This window comes from Eschrichtius robustus, chromosome 2 (assembly GCF_028021215.1).
Source record: "Eschrichtius robustus isolate mEscRob2 chromosome 2, mEscRob2.pri, whole genome shotgun sequence".
In the NCBI taxonomy this organism is placed as follows: domain Eukaryota; kingdom Metazoa; phylum Chordata; class Mammalia; order Artiodactyla; family Eschrichtiidae; genus Eschrichtius; species Eschrichtius robustus.
The window spans coordinates 173,282,164-173,296,552 of record NC_090825.1 but is presented as its reverse complement, the minus strand read 5'-3'; the positions used below and the strand labels follow the sequence as shown (position 1 = coordinate 173,296,552).

At 53.1% G+C, this 14,389-nt stretch overlaps 1 protein-coding gene across 3 annotated transcripts; it reads right to left on the bottom strand.

The window, feature by feature from the left end:
* Positions 1-4,903: 4,903 nt before the first annotated feature.
* On the bottom strand, positions 4,904-12,962 carry CD320 (CD320 molecule). 3 transcript variants are annotated; one of them, XM_068537086.1, is made up of 6 exons: positions 12,636-12,855; positions 9,824-9,949; positions 9,226-9,459; positions 8,787-8,945; positions 8,444-8,627; positions 4,904-5,687 (listed from the first exon to the last, which is right to left on the bottom strand). In XM_068537086.1, exons 1-5 carry the CDS (start codon positions 12,772-12,774, stop codon positions 8,488-8,490), a joined length of 798 nt encoding a protein of 265 aa, XP_068393187.1. In that variant the 5' UTR covers positions 12,775-12,855; the 3' UTR covers positions 4,904-5,687; positions 8,444-8,487. The 3 variants fall into 3 exon arrangements, with proteins under 3 accessions (XP_068393187.1, XP_068393188.1, XP_068393189.1); XM_068537087.1 differs by lacking the exon at positions 8,444-8,627 and having other exon boundaries at positions 12,636-12,858; XM_068537088.1 differs by lacking the exon at positions 4,904-5,687 and having other exon boundaries at positions 8,174-8,627; positions 12,636-12,962.
* Between the last annotated feature and the right edge of the window lie 1,427 nt (positions 12,963-14,389).

The window sequence follows — 14,389 nt, the reverse complement described above, 5'->3', positions numbered from 1 at the left end:
GCCTTCCCGATCTCTCCACGTGGGGGCCTCGCAGGTCCAAACTTAGCTCCCAGGGGTCCCCCCCCACCCTCGCCCGGCCCCCACCGTCCTCCCCATCACGGTTGGCTCCATCCTTCCGCAGCTCAGCCCGGATACCTGGGAGGCGCGCTTGCTTCCTCTTTCTCACGCCCTCATCGGATGCGCCACCCAATCCTGCAGCTCCGTCGGCTTTTCCTTCGAAACAGATACAGAATCCGACCACTTCTCACCACGTGCACGGCCCTACCCCGCGCCAGCCCCAATCATGCCCTCCCTGGACCAGTGTGGTTGCCTCCTCCCTGTGGTCACCTCCAGGCTCCCATCTCTGTGCCCTCCCACCGTATACTGTCCCCCCCCACACTATAATCAGAAACACAGTCCCCACTTTTGGGGGCTCTTTTTTATTTATTGCTATATCCTGAGCGCCTAGAACAGTGCCTAATACCTAGCACTATTCCACAATTTTTTTTTTCCCACGTGCGCTGCTTTTGGGATCTTAGTTCCCCCACCAAGGATGGAACCTGGGCCCTCTGCAGCGGAAAGGCAGAGTCCTAACCACTGGACCTCCAGAGAATTCCCCAACAAATGTTTTTTTTTTTTTTTCAAACATCTTTGGTGGAGTATAATTGCTTTACAATGGTGTGTTAGTTTCTTCTGTATAACAAAGTGAATCAGCTATACATATACATATATCCCCATATCCCCTCCCTCTTGCGTCTCCCTCCCACCCTCCTTATCCCACCCCTCTAGGTGGTCGCAAAGCACCGAGCTGATCTCCCTGTGCCATGCAGCTGCTTCCCACTAGGTATCTATTTTACAAACAAATGTCTTTTTAAACGTGAGATATAATACATGTTTTAGTCGGTTAGGGTTGCCCTACCAAAATAATACAGAATGGGGGGGGGGGCGGGTGGGAGGGGGCTTAAACAACAGAAACTTTTTTCCTCACAGTTCTGCAGCCTGGAAGTCCAAGATCAAGGTGTCCGCAGGGCTGGTTTCTTTTGAGGCCTCTCTCCTTGGCTTGCCCTGAGTCCTCATATGGTCTGGACTCTGGGCCTGCATCCTTGGTGTCAGAGTGCGCAAATTTCCTCTGCTTATAAGGACACCAGTGAGATTGGATCAGGGCCCACCCAAATGGCTTTGTTTTAATTTAATCACCTCTCTAAAGGCCCTGTCTCCTATTATAGTCACTTTTTGAGGTATTGATGGTTAGGGCTTTGACATATAAATCTGGAGGGGACAAAATTCAGCACCCATAAAAATGTACACACATATCATAAAATTCACCCACTTAAAATGTACAATTCAATGCTTTTTAGTATATTCACAGATAATGTGAAGCCATCACCAGAGTCAATCTGAGAGCATTTTCATGACCACAAAAAAAAAACCCGTATCCTTTTAGCTATCACCCCCTTCCCCCCAATCCCCCAGCCCTATGCAACCACTAATCTCCTTTATGTCTCTATGAACTTACCTATTCTGGATATTTCATATAAATGGAATCATACACTATGTAACATTTTGCTCCTAGCTTCTTTGACTTAGCATAATGTTTTCAAGATTCGTCCACGTTGTAGCGTGTGTCAGAACTTTATTCCTTTTATGGATGAATTACAGCTCATGTTATGGTCCTACCACATTTTGTTTATTCATCATCCACTGATGGACATATGGGTTGGTTCCACCTTTTGGCTGTTAGGATTGGACCACTACGAACATCTGTGTACAACAAGTATCTCCTGAATAAATGAAGAACCTTTCATAATCTAACCCAAAGAACTGCATAAAAGTAGAAACTTCAGACTGTGACAAGACAGTAGAAGTATCAGAAAGATCCTTTTTTTCCCTAGTTTTTTTTTGAGGGAGAATGAATCAGTAATAATACAAATTAACATAAGTGTTGTTTCAGAACAAATTGGACCTACACATTGTTGTTACTAAACCAATTTGGTAAAAATCAAAAACAAAAAGCATAGTCTAACTTAAGCCAGAAGCTTTCAAGATTGAACTCGGGCCCGGCAGTGAAAGCCTGGAATCCTAACCACTAGGCCACCAGGGAACTCCCAAGAGGGATATTCTTAAACAACAAGGACCTACTGTAGAGCACAGGGAACTGTATTCAATATCTTGTACTAACCTATAATGGAAAAGAATCTGGGGACTTCCCTGCTGGTGCAGTGGTTAAGAATCCGTCTGTCAATGCAGGGGACACAGGTTCGATCCCTGGTCCGGGAAGATCCCACATGCCGCAGAGCAACTAAGCCCATGTGCCACAGCTACTGAGCCTGTGCTCTAGACCCCAAGAGCCACAACTACCGGGCCCACGTGCCACAACTACTGAAGTCCGTGCAGCTAGAGCCCACGCTCCTCAAGTCACTGCAATGAGAAGCCTGCGCACTGCAACGAAGAGTAGCCCCCGCTTGCTGCAACTAGGCAACGAAGACCCAACGCAGCCCAAAATAAATAAGTTTATTTTTAAAAAGAATCTGAAGAAATATATATATATTACTAAATCACTTTGCTGTACACCTGAAACATTGTAAATCAACCATACTTCAATTTTAAAAATTAAAAAAGAGGGATTGTCTTATTGCCAAAACACCCTTTAAAATCTAAATCAATTATAAATCAACTGTTCTTCAATTAAAAAAAAAAACTAAATCAGAGAATGGTCACCTCTGCTCAAAACCTCCCAAAGGCTCCCCATCTCACTACATACCCGCTGTGCCTCCCACCCCCCACCCCGCATTCTCTGCCGTCAAATCTTATGACCACCACCACCCTCACTCCCTGCAGACCTCCTGTTTCTGGAACCTATTGCTGTCTCAGGTTGCACGGGTTGTTCCCACTTCCGAGAATGTTCTTCACCTATACACCTGCACAACTCACCCATCCTCTTACTTCCTTCAGGTCTCTACTCAAGGGTCTCCGTATTCGAGAGGCCTCTCTTGAGCATCTAACATAAAAATAGTGACCCTTCTTTCCCCCAACCTGGCATGTCCATCCCTCCTACTCTGGCATTTAGTCCCCAGAACAGAACCGTCTGACATCACGATGTACTGGTTTGTTGGCTGACCCTCTGTCCCCTCCCCCCAACCTCCACATCATGGGGGACGGGGCTTTGTTCTGTTCAAGGCCAAGTCTCCGGGAACCTATAACAATGCCTGGCACCTGGTAGGTCTCAATGAATGTTTGTCCTCCTGCAAAAATTAACCTTCAAATGCGATGCGATCCCAAAGTCCCAACTAGATCTTTTACCAGGTGCCAACAAGCTCAGGAAAAGATTCATGTACTACTAGCTACAGGTGATGTACTACATTATGAATGTGCTAAATGCTGCTGGATTGTTCACTTTAAAATGATTACATTTCGGGAAATTCCCTGGCAGTCTAGTGGTTAGGACTCTGCCCTTCCACTGCAGGGGGCACGGGTTCAATCACTGGTTGGGGAACTAAGATCCCACAAGCCACCCAGTGCGGCCAAGAAAATAAATAAATAAAATAAAAATAAATAAATAAAATGATTACGTTTCCGGGACGAAGTGAGAGAGTGGCATGGCCATATAAACACTACCAGATAGCAAGTGGGAAGCAGCCGCATAGCACAGGGAGATCAGCTCGGTGCTTTGTGACCACCTAGAGGGGTGGGATAGGGAGGGTGGGAGGGAGACGCACGAGGGAGGGGATATGGGAATATATGTATACATATAGCTGACTCACTTTGTTATACAGCAGGAACTAACACACCATTGTAAAGCAATTATACTCCAATAAAGATATTTTAAAAAAAAGATTACATTTCTGTTACATGAATTTCACTTCAATAATAATAATAAAGTACAGTGCAATACCATCGCACACCTGTGAGAATGGCTAAAATCAAAAAGACTGCCCACATCAGGTCATGCCAAGGCTGCAAGGAGACGAAATATATACATTGCTGGTGGGGGGAAGGAAAGTAAGGGTACATCCACTTCGGAAAACATGTTGGCAATTTCTTTAGAATCTAAATATACACCTACCATATGATGCAACCACTCCACTCCTGGGTATTTTACCCAAAAGAACTAAAAGCAGATGAACGCACCTACACATAAATGTTCTCAGCAGCTTTATTTGCAATCATAAAAAACTGGAAACCGCCTAGATATCCATCAACGGAGGAAGTAGGTAAACGGATGTAGAACAGCCGTACAGTGGAGTACAGCTCCGCCATAAAAGCGAGCTCACTTTTCATACATGCAATGGTATGTCTAGATCGTAAAATAATTGTGTCAGGTATAAACTGCCAAACCAAAAAAAAAAAAAAGGTACATACTCTATGATTCTAGAAATGCAGCTAATCTATAGCGTCAGAGCCAGTTGGTGGTTGCCTGGGTAATGTGGTGGTAGGGGTGGGAGCGGTAATAAAAAGGGCCACAAAGAGACTTCTGGGGGAAGAACCTGGCAAACATGATGCTCAGTGAAAGAAGCCAGACACCAAAGGCCACCTATGGTATGATTCCATTTATACAAAATGTCCAGAAGTCCAGAGAGACAGAATGTGGATCCGTGGTTTTTGTGGTTGCCGGGATGGGGGTGGGGGAGAGGAGTGACCGCTAATGGGGAAGGGGTTTCCTTTCGGGGGGATAAAAATGTCTTGCAACTAGATAAAGGTGAGGGTTACACAATAATGCAAGTGTACTAAATGCATTGTAGGCTTTAAAACAGTTAATGGTTAATTTCATGTTATGTGAGTTTTCCAATTAAAAAAAGAAAAGAGAAATGGTGAGAGCTGGATAAAGATACACACCACACACACCCTGGATCCCCCCTCCCCATCTTCACCACTGCAGCCCACACACATCCCCGCCACTCCATCCCCTCCCTTCTCAGGCCCATCAGAATTTCCCCAGGTACTGGGACCCGTGCCCACTTGACCATGTCCCCCTCCTTGTGGGCTCCCCAAACATCCCTCCCTTTTCAACCTGGACACTCCCTGGAGTTTCCTGGAAGCCAGTCACTGGGCTTGCTGCCTATAGGATGGGATGGGCAGCTGGCAGCACAGGGTGACCCTGCTTGAGGGAACAAAGGCAGCTGAAACCCCAGCCTGCTCATGCATGATGGGCGTTTGCACCTGTAGCTGCCCCAGTGTACAGATGACAAAGCTGGCCCTGAGATAGCAAAGCCACCTGCCCACAGTCAGTCAGCTGGCTCCAGGGGACAGGAGTCGCTCACGCCAGCCTGCCCATTCCCATCTCGTGCCCTCTGCCCCCGTGGTGGCCCCAATGAACCAGGCCTCCCTGGTGTTTGTGCCCTTGTGTGGCCCCCACCTGTACCCCCGACACACATCTGGGCTGACCTGAGACCCTGCTGAACCAGCAGAAAGCAGCAGAAGCGAAGCTGGCCCAGTTCCGGACCTGAGCATTAGAAGGTCTGGGGGTTTTGGCTCTGCGCTTTGGGGAAACCCCTGAGTCACCAGGAAAGGAAAGCGGCTGTCCTGCTTGGGTGCCCACATGGAAGGGCCATCCAGAGAGGCCACGTAGAGAGGGAAAGGCGTCCCATCCACCCATGCGCCAGACATGACATTGGCACCGTCCAGTGACATGGTAACATCCAGTCCAGCCCCCAGATGCCAGCAGCCACCATTCACGGGGAAACAAAGAGCCACCAGCCGGGCCAGTCAACCTGGAACCACAAAAGAGAATATGCCGGTGGTTGTTTGGAGCCTGTCACTGCAGGGTGGTTTGTGCCACTGATCACTGAGAATCCAGCTGACACCCAGGAAGATCCAGACCCTAGACCTCAGCTCAGGTGGCGTCTGACACTGGCCTCACCCCCCCTAACATGCCCTGTTGGCCCACTGCAGCTGGCCACACCTGAACAAATATGAAACGGGAAAAAGATCTAAAACCAAGAAAATTCTACTCTCTGGCATAACTCCTTCCTGCCAACTAGAAGAAGCCCACCAGGGTTCCAGTTCTGCAGCAGGAAACCTCAGCCCAGCTCGGGGGCTGGGAGGGATCCAGCGGGCGCCAGGGGAAGGCCTTGTACCCCAGACGGCTGGGCACCCTCTGGTCCACCGTTGGTCAAAGTCCCCCAATCCTGGCTGCAGCCCACCTCCCAAGCCCCCACCGCTGCCCGACAGAGAACTCGGGCCCCTAACAGGCTTCCTGAGGCCCAGACTCCAAACCCCATTGGGAATTCCCCGGTGGTCCACTGGTTAGGACTCTGCGCTTTCACTGCCGGAGACCCGGGTTCAATCCCTGGTCCAGGAACTAAGATCCCACAAGACACGCTGCATGGACCAAAACAAACAAACAAAAAACCTCCCATGGGGGGGGCAGAGCCCCAATGCTGAACTTTCCCACCCTTCCCACCCCCAGGAAGATCTATCTTCTCCCAGCATGTTGTCATCAGGGACCAGCTCCCTGCTTGCTGGATGTCAAAGCCGCGAGACCCTGTGTGGGACCCTGGGTGCTCCCCCGGGCTACCAGGGCCCCGGCCACCACATTCGGAGATGAAGAAAATGAAGGTCAAAGAAGAGCCCTGTCCTCATCACCCAGCAGTTACGATGTGTATTAACTACACTTTCTGTATTCTTTTTTTGTGGCCGCGCCACACAGCTCGCAGGATCTTAGTTCCCCAACCAGGGATTGAACCCAGGCCCTCGGCAGTGAGAGCGCAGAGTCCCAACCACTGGACCGCCAGGGAATTGCCAGTTTCTGTATTCTTGACACCCTGGCAGCTGAGGCCTCACTGACCAGGAAGGGACTGTCCCTCGAGGGGTTAGCGAGTTCCTGGAGATGACAAGTCACCAGTGAGTGTACCTCTCCTATGCATACCAGCCAATCCAGAGCCACTGTGCCCCTGCCCTGATCACCCCAGGGCCAGTGTAGTGTGCCCGACATTAAGCAGGATCTTAGTTCCCCGACCAGGGATGGAACCCGTGCCCCCTGCAATGGAAGCGCGGAGTCCTAACCACTGGACTGCCAGGGAAATCCCTGACATTAAGCTTTTGATTGCCAACATCCACCATGAACAAACACACAGATAGCTGCATGACACAGCTACTAGCAACACAACCTACCTGGTTATTAGCTACCCCAACCTATGAAGGTCCCCTTTTCAGAAACCCTAGGTAACCTTGACAAGTGACGCCTTGAAAGACCCCGCTTTCCCTTTTGGCACCCTAATTCCAGCTCTTATGCTTTATATTCAATAAAGAGTGAATCCGAGACTCCGACCCCCGTACCCTAATAAAGGCAGAGACCCAGGTCTGCGTTCCCTCCCTCTCTCTCTCCCCATGATCTCGCTGCATGGCCCTCAGAGGGGGTGCCTGTTGTGTACCCTCCAGAACCTGTGAGTAACAAATCTTGTTCTGCAAAGTTCCCTGATGATCTTTCCTGAAGTACGTCCTGTGATCATGATAAGAACCACGAGGGCCCGTCTAGCCACAATGCTGGCTCTAGTTGGGGTAACGTCTATGGGGGCCTTGCTGTAAGTAGTAGGTACCCAGGTGTACTCAGGTGCTGCTCTCTGAAAGCCTCGCTATTGATAGGCTGAGATGTACACGATACTCAGTGCCGACACCCCAGAGCCCATGGAAATTACTCAATCTAGCCAGTTCCAAGCCTGTTTACCCTGCCTCACCCATTCCTTCCAGTGGAAACCACAATAGAAGCTCCTGTCCATGTTGTTCCCTCTCCCTCTGCCTCCTGATGGACCCTGGTGCTTCCCCGTGTGGCTCCACATGGCCTGTTATGCCCTTCCTCTTGGGATCAGTGAGTAACAAAGTGTGTTTTCAGTGGCAGGCATCTCCTGATCTGTTGGCCTTGCCATACCTGCATAATAATAAGACCTACATTTGGAAACAGGGTGGAGACCAACCTGGGGACACCCAGCTTCCATCTCAAAGAGAAGAAGCCATAATGGATGGAGGTCCCCCAGCCCAGGACTCTGGGAGGCACTGCCCAAGGTCTGCTCCATCTTGGGAATGCAAACTGTCCTGCTGCCCCCAGCCCCACTGTCCCCTGCTCTGGATTCCAGGAAGCCAGAGGCAGGGTCCCCAACTCCCACCCTCTCTGGGCTTGGGTGCTCCACCACAGGAGAGGGGCTGCAGCAGAGCCCCCAGGCTGCCCAGGCAGGGGGAGACAGAGGCCCAGAAGCAGGCAGAGGACGTGAAGTAACTTTAATCACCACCCTCAGGAGGGGGCAACAGTAGTATCTGAGCAGCGGGGCCACCCCAGGAATGACCTAGGGCCAGCCCCTCGGTTCTGGCTGTGGCACGTTCCCCATCCAGGCTCCTCGAGTCCAGGCGAGGGTCTGGGCACTCCCAGCCTCCAGGGTCACATCTGCAGGAGCTCAGGTACTTGGCGCCGCGTGGCCAGAAGAACCCAGGTCTGGGGGCTGGTGTGCCAGCAGCCCCGCGCGGGTCCCCATACCTGCCATACTCGGGACCATGTGATGTGGCAGCAAGAAATCACCCTCAGAGAACTGAGGCCGTCCTCTCTGACTGCAGAGACCCCTTCACAGACACCAGCAGCCCCAGCGGGGACAGGCATCCCTGGGCACAGAGCCGTGACAACACGAAGAGGATGGCGGCAGCCAGACCTACACTTAGCACCACTGTGGGGGACAGAAAGACAGGAGTGGGTGAGGGGAGGGGGTGGCAAGAGGCTCACACCCACCAAGCTCCTAACACACTGGAAAGCGGGTTCTGCAGCCTGCCGGCTCCCAGGAGCAGCTGCTCCAAGCCCCGGGGGTGGGAGGACCTGTTTATCTTACCAGCGGCTGCAATGATCCCATAGGCACTTCGGTTTCCAGACTGAACTGAGTCCCGGTCCCCAACAGAGGTGACTGTGGCATTCCTGAGATAAGTGACACTCTCCAGGGTCACAGGGGTCCCCATGGACGTGGCACTCCCTTCTTGGAGGGTCTTGGTTCCTGCAATAAGTCCGGGCATTCAGTAGCTGGGGAGGCGGCAACTGGGGCATGGGGGGATGAACAGATGTTTCTGGTGCCCAGGGGGGACCTTAGGGCTCACCCTCCATCCCAAATTCAGTGAGGCTGGTGAGCCCTGCTGCCCGAGTGCCCTCGTGCAGCCGCCATGGGAATACGGGCGCAAGCAGACACACGTGTCCACGCTCCCAGCCTCGTCATACACTGTAAAGTGTCAGGCGTCCTTGTCTACCGACCCACCCTCCCCGCCCCCACAGGCACACACCACAGCCAAGCTCATCGCTGGAGTCGGAACAGTCCGGGTGGCCATCGCAGAGCCACGTGCGTGGGATACAGGAACCGCCCAGCGGGCAGCGCAGCTCCCCCTCCGGGCAGGGCTGATGCCCGCAGTTGAGAACATTCTTGTTGATGCCATCAGGGCAGTCATCGATGCTGTCACAAGAGCAGGGGCTGCCAGTGGGTGGCGTGCACTGCCCGTCCTGGGCACACGGCTCAATACCTGGGGTACACGGTGAGTCAGGTCCCAAACACCCAGCCAAGAGGGCCCAGGTACTCCCCACAGCCCAACCCCCTGCAAGCCCCGCCTTCCGAGAACAATCGACCCTATATGTTTCGCCCATCCCAAAGGCTCCTCCCCCTGCTTCTGTTAGCTCCACCTTCCAAGGACTCGCCTCCCTGCAAGCCCTCCCTCCCAAGACCCCACCAACTCCGCCCCCCTGCAAACCCACCTCTCCCAGACCTCCCTCCCTTCAGGCCCCGCCCACCCCAGAGTGCCCTGCCTGAAAGCCATATCCCTTCCACAAGCTCCTCCTCCCTGTGGCCCCGCCCCTTGCAAGCCCCGCCCCCAGGGCATGGCCACTCACTGCACTCCTCCTCATCACTTCCATCGACGCAGTCCTGGTCAACGTCGCAGCGCCAGGTGAGGGGCACGCAGCGGCCATCACTCCTGCACTGGAAGTTGGTGGGCGGGCACGAGGCTGTGCTGGGGCCTGAGAGATGCACACAAGTGAGGCCTGGGAGGTCTGGACCCTCCTTTGGAAGCACAGTGTCACAGGCTGCGACCACCAGGAGACAAGCCAGGTCCCAGGAACTACATTGGTGGTCACCCTTTGCTAAGGATGCACTATATGTGGGCCTTGGAGCTGAGCAGTTCACAGCCTCACCAAGAGCCCTACTGGGCAGATTCTACTCCCATGCCCGTTCTACAGAAGACACTTAGGAGAGGTAAGGCCTGAGGCTACAAGCTAGTGGCAGAGTCGGGGTTCGATCCCAGGTCTCACTGATCCCGGGGTCTTTACCCGGCTCCAAATGGCCAGATGGTCTCCCCAGGAGTCTCTCCAAGTTCCATGGTTAAACAGACTGGGGAAGGAGCCATCTCTGAACCTGGCCTGGCTCAGGCCCACCTGTCAGGGTCAGCAGGGCCCGTTATGTCCCAGCTGCTCAGCAAAGGGGAAACTGAGGCCTTGGGTAGAGGACCTGCTTAGTCACCGTGGCTTGTCGACTCACCCACTAAACTCCTCCCAGATCTGACCACTTTCCCCATCCTGAATGTGCCACCACCTCTCCAGATTCCGCACCCCCATCTCCACTCAGACACCAAAGACCTCTGAGAGCCACACAATTTGGTCACCCACCCTTGCCCCCCTTTGCTCAAAACCAGCCCTTGGTCAGAAATAGAGACACAGATGTAGAGAACAAACGTATGGACACCAAGGGGGGAAAGTGGAGGGGGGGATGTGGGATGAATTGGGATTGACATATATACACTAATATATATAAAATAGATAACTAATAAGAACCTGCTGTATAAAAAGATAAAATTCAAAAATTCAAAAAAAACCAAAAACCCAACCCTTGGTCCAGTGACCCTCTCACAACCAAATTCTACAACCTCCATGTGGCCCACAAGTCCTGACCAGCCCTGAACCCTTCCTGGACCTCCCACTTTCCTCCTCTTCATCAAGCTCCCTCTGACCCGGCCACCTTGCTGCTTCTGCAAGAGGCCTGGGCTCATTTTCCCCCTCAGGGCTTTTGCCCATGCTGTTCCCTGGCCCAGTTTGCCCTCTCCTCCCTCCTCTCTGCACCTCGTGATTTCCTCCTCAGACTTCACGTCTCAGCTTATTTCCTGGGAGGGGTCTCAGGCCCCTCTCAGAGACCCCTGAAGCTCGGCCTCCCACTTAGAACAATGGCCCCTGAACTGGTACCCGCGTAGACTGGACACTTAGTGGTGGTCAGGGCAGTGACCTTTTGACTGTAAACCCGGGGCAGCGCCTAGTGATAAGTGGACACAGGTCACACAATGGTCCGGGCTGAGTCCAGCTGAGATGTGAGCCTTCCTGGACCCAGAGCAGGATGAACACAGAAGGGCCTGAAAGCTGGGCCATCAGGCGGGAGTCCGAGGGACAGAGGAAGGGAGTGGACTTTATGGTTTCCTCCTGGGTGCAGCAGGGAGGGTGGCAGATACCTGGCTTGGTCCCAGCCTAGTCCCCCTCCATACAATCCTGGTCCTCTTGCCCCTTCCACCTTTACTCACGAGGGCCTGTGCCTCCAAGCCCCCACTCCCCACAGCCAGCCCCTCCGCAGGCCGGCCTCCAGGCCCAACTGTACCTGTGGGCCACACAGTCCCTGAGCTCCGTGGAGCCAACTGCAGCTGACTTCCTTCCCTGCCCATGGGGGTCTGGCAGCCTAAAGCTTCCTCCCCAGGACTTGCCCCTCTCCCTAGCAACCTCTGACCTCCTTCCCTGGCCTGCTGGAGCATGTGTCCTTCTGTAAAGTGGGTGGGCAGCAGAGCAGAGTGGACCTGGCTTCACAGGGCTTTGGTTTGGAACAACCAGTGGTTGCACCTCCCAGCCTCAGTTTCCCCACCTGTAAAAGGGGCACGCTAGGAGTCCCTACCACAGTGTGCTGAAGAGAAGAGACTGCTTGTGTGTAGAGTGTGGTACTTGGTTAATGTGAGTCCTGATCCTTGAAGGAACCAGGAACATTTAGCCTGAAAAGGCAGGGGCTTTGGGGTGAGATGGAGAACCAGATAAGACGGTGTGTGAACCTGAGTCACAGCTGAAAGTCAGGGGCACCTGTGAGCACAGAGGGGTCACTCTAACCCGCCCAGCTGCCTCTGGGAACCTCTGAGAGGGCCACCGACATCATTTAGGCCAAGGCAAACGTGTCCAAGGGCCTGGGGTCACAGGGAAGACCTTTTTTTCTCTAAGGCCGGAGAAGGAAGGTGCAGAGATTGGGAGGGCGGGAAACGGTCACCGAGCAAACTCAGCCACATGGCCCCGGGCTCGGGCGCCAGGGTATGGAAGCCGCAGCTGCTGCAGGAGGCGCCAGGTGACCAGCTCCGTAAGGTCGGAAGTCGGACAAGCAGAGCCTATAAAGAACTTTCCTGCCCACGCTGGAGTGAAGGGCAGCTTAGAGGTGACAGCGGGGCACGACAAAGCAGAGCGAGTGTAAGCAGGGCCGAAGCAGGGTAGTTAAAGGCAGGCAGAGCAACTCAGGCGGAGGGTCTCCCACTGGGGAAGGCTCATTCAAGGGCCTGGGTCCCCTAGAGCCACGTGCAGGGGGAGTGTCCGGGACGGGCGTGCGGCGCAGCCAACGGTGAGGCGCTGCTGGCGGGCAGGGGCGGAGCTAAACTGCAGGCTTGGAGGGCGCCAGGGCTGCAAGGAGCACACTCACCTGGGGCCTGGGTCAAGGACCAGGTCGGGATCGAGGTCGGGGCGGCTTCCAGGCCCAGCCCGAAGCTGAGCAGTACCCGCAGTGCAAGGCCCAGGGCCGCAGCCCGCTGCGCTCGGCCCCGCGCCATCCAACCGCTCATTGCACCACCCCCGCCTGGCGCCGGCTCCGGCCAAGAGCAGTCCGAGCCTCGCTCTGATCCACGCACGCGCGTGCGCAAAGATCCGGGGGGGCGGGGCCCACGCCCGGGGCGGGTCCCGCGGCGGCCCCGCGCTATGGGTACCGTAAATGTCCGAATGCGAGGGGACCCACTATTTGAGGCTTTCCCACTTTTCCCTGTGACAAGGTATATCGAAAGGTATTGGTCCTATTTGAAATTAGAAACTTCTGGAGGTGCAAACGAACTAGTACCGACAAGTCTTGTCTACTTACAATATTTAACATTCCACATGCACCAAATACTCCTGCCTAATTATCCTATTTAATATGACAGCCACTTCCCTCAGGCACGCCCTCCTCCTGCTTCTCTTGAGCGCCCGACTTATATATTTAATTTGGTTTATTGTCTGATTCCCCACTAGAATGTCAGGCCCAGGAGGACAGGAATGCTGTGTTGCTCATTGTATCCCCAGTGCCTGGAACAGAGCCTGACACATAGCAGGCTCTTAAATATTTGGTGAATAAATGAAGGAAATGTCGGTTCTCGGCTTTCATCCTGGGTCCTCTGTCCCTTGCACCTGGATGTTCTCACAGACGCTCACTACCTCATAATCCGCATCGGCTCCTCAGAGGGAGGCGGGTCTTATACTTTACTCTGGGAACAAGACAGGCGAAAGCAGCCTGGGCTTGCTCTTCTCACGCTCACCCCCTAGGCACATAAAATACAAACCTTCTGCAGGTTTTCTATCCAACTGGCTGCTGTTTTCTTCTTCAAAATAAATATTTTATCTACAGCTCTGCCCCTAGGAGAAGCAGCGCTACTGCCAGCAGGCCCCCCAGACGACAAGTCACTGTCCTCAGCGTTGTAACAGCTGTGCAAATTTCCCGTGAAGCAACACTAAAGCGGCCAGATTTTCACAGAAGGGCCTCTATTTGCAGGTTGATGGCATGCTTATTCAAAAGTGTTAGAGATTATAGCTGCATCTGGAGTGTATGTATATATATACATATATATATTTTTTTCATAAGAATCTCCAATTCCCAGGAGACATGGGGTAAGAGGCAAAGGTGCACTGGTGCAGAGGCAGTTGGAAAGGGCAGCAAATAGGACTGCCTGCGGGAGGGGAAGGGAGGGGAGGGGAGCGTCCCACACCACCTGTGAGGTTGGCATCTGTGGTCCAGGGAGAAAAAGTGAAGAAGTTGTGGATTTACCCAGCTGACAATATGTAGCTGTTGAGTGCAGACTCATCAGCGGCTGGGTTCAGGGCCATCTCTCAGTGAGCCTGAGAGTTCTTTGTCTCTCCACGCCTGTTCTTCTGTTGAGGGTAAAAGGGTTTGACAACAGCTATAACCTCACAGGCTTGCTCTGGGAAGGAACCAAGATCACAGATACAACGCATTTAGAACGGTACCTGGAACAGAGGAAGTGCTCAAGAGGTGTTAGACCTCTTTCCTACTGCACTCCCTCGCCAAACTTCAAGTCTGGGTCATAAATCTTTTTCTTTCTTTTTTTTTTTTTTGGCTTATACAGTAAACAACAATTTATTTTCTCACGGTTCTGGAAACTGGGAAGTCCAAGACCATGGCGCCAGCAGATT

Excerpts from the sequence above, each read along its gene's own strand:
- CD320 (XM_068537088.1), bottom strand. The coding sequence starts at position 12,774 with ATGAGCGGTTGGATGGCGCGGGGCCGAGCGCAGCGGGCTGCGGCCCTG. Across the intron at positions 9,950-12,635 it reads GTCCTTGACCCAGGCCCCAG|GCCCCAGCACAGCCTCGTGC; the intron begins GTGAGTGTGCTC and ends TGCATCTCTCAG. Across the intron at positions 8,946-9,225 it reads CAGCGATGAGCTTGGCTGTG|GAACCAAGACCCTCCAAGAA; the intron begins GTGTGTGCCTGT and ends GACTTATTGCAG.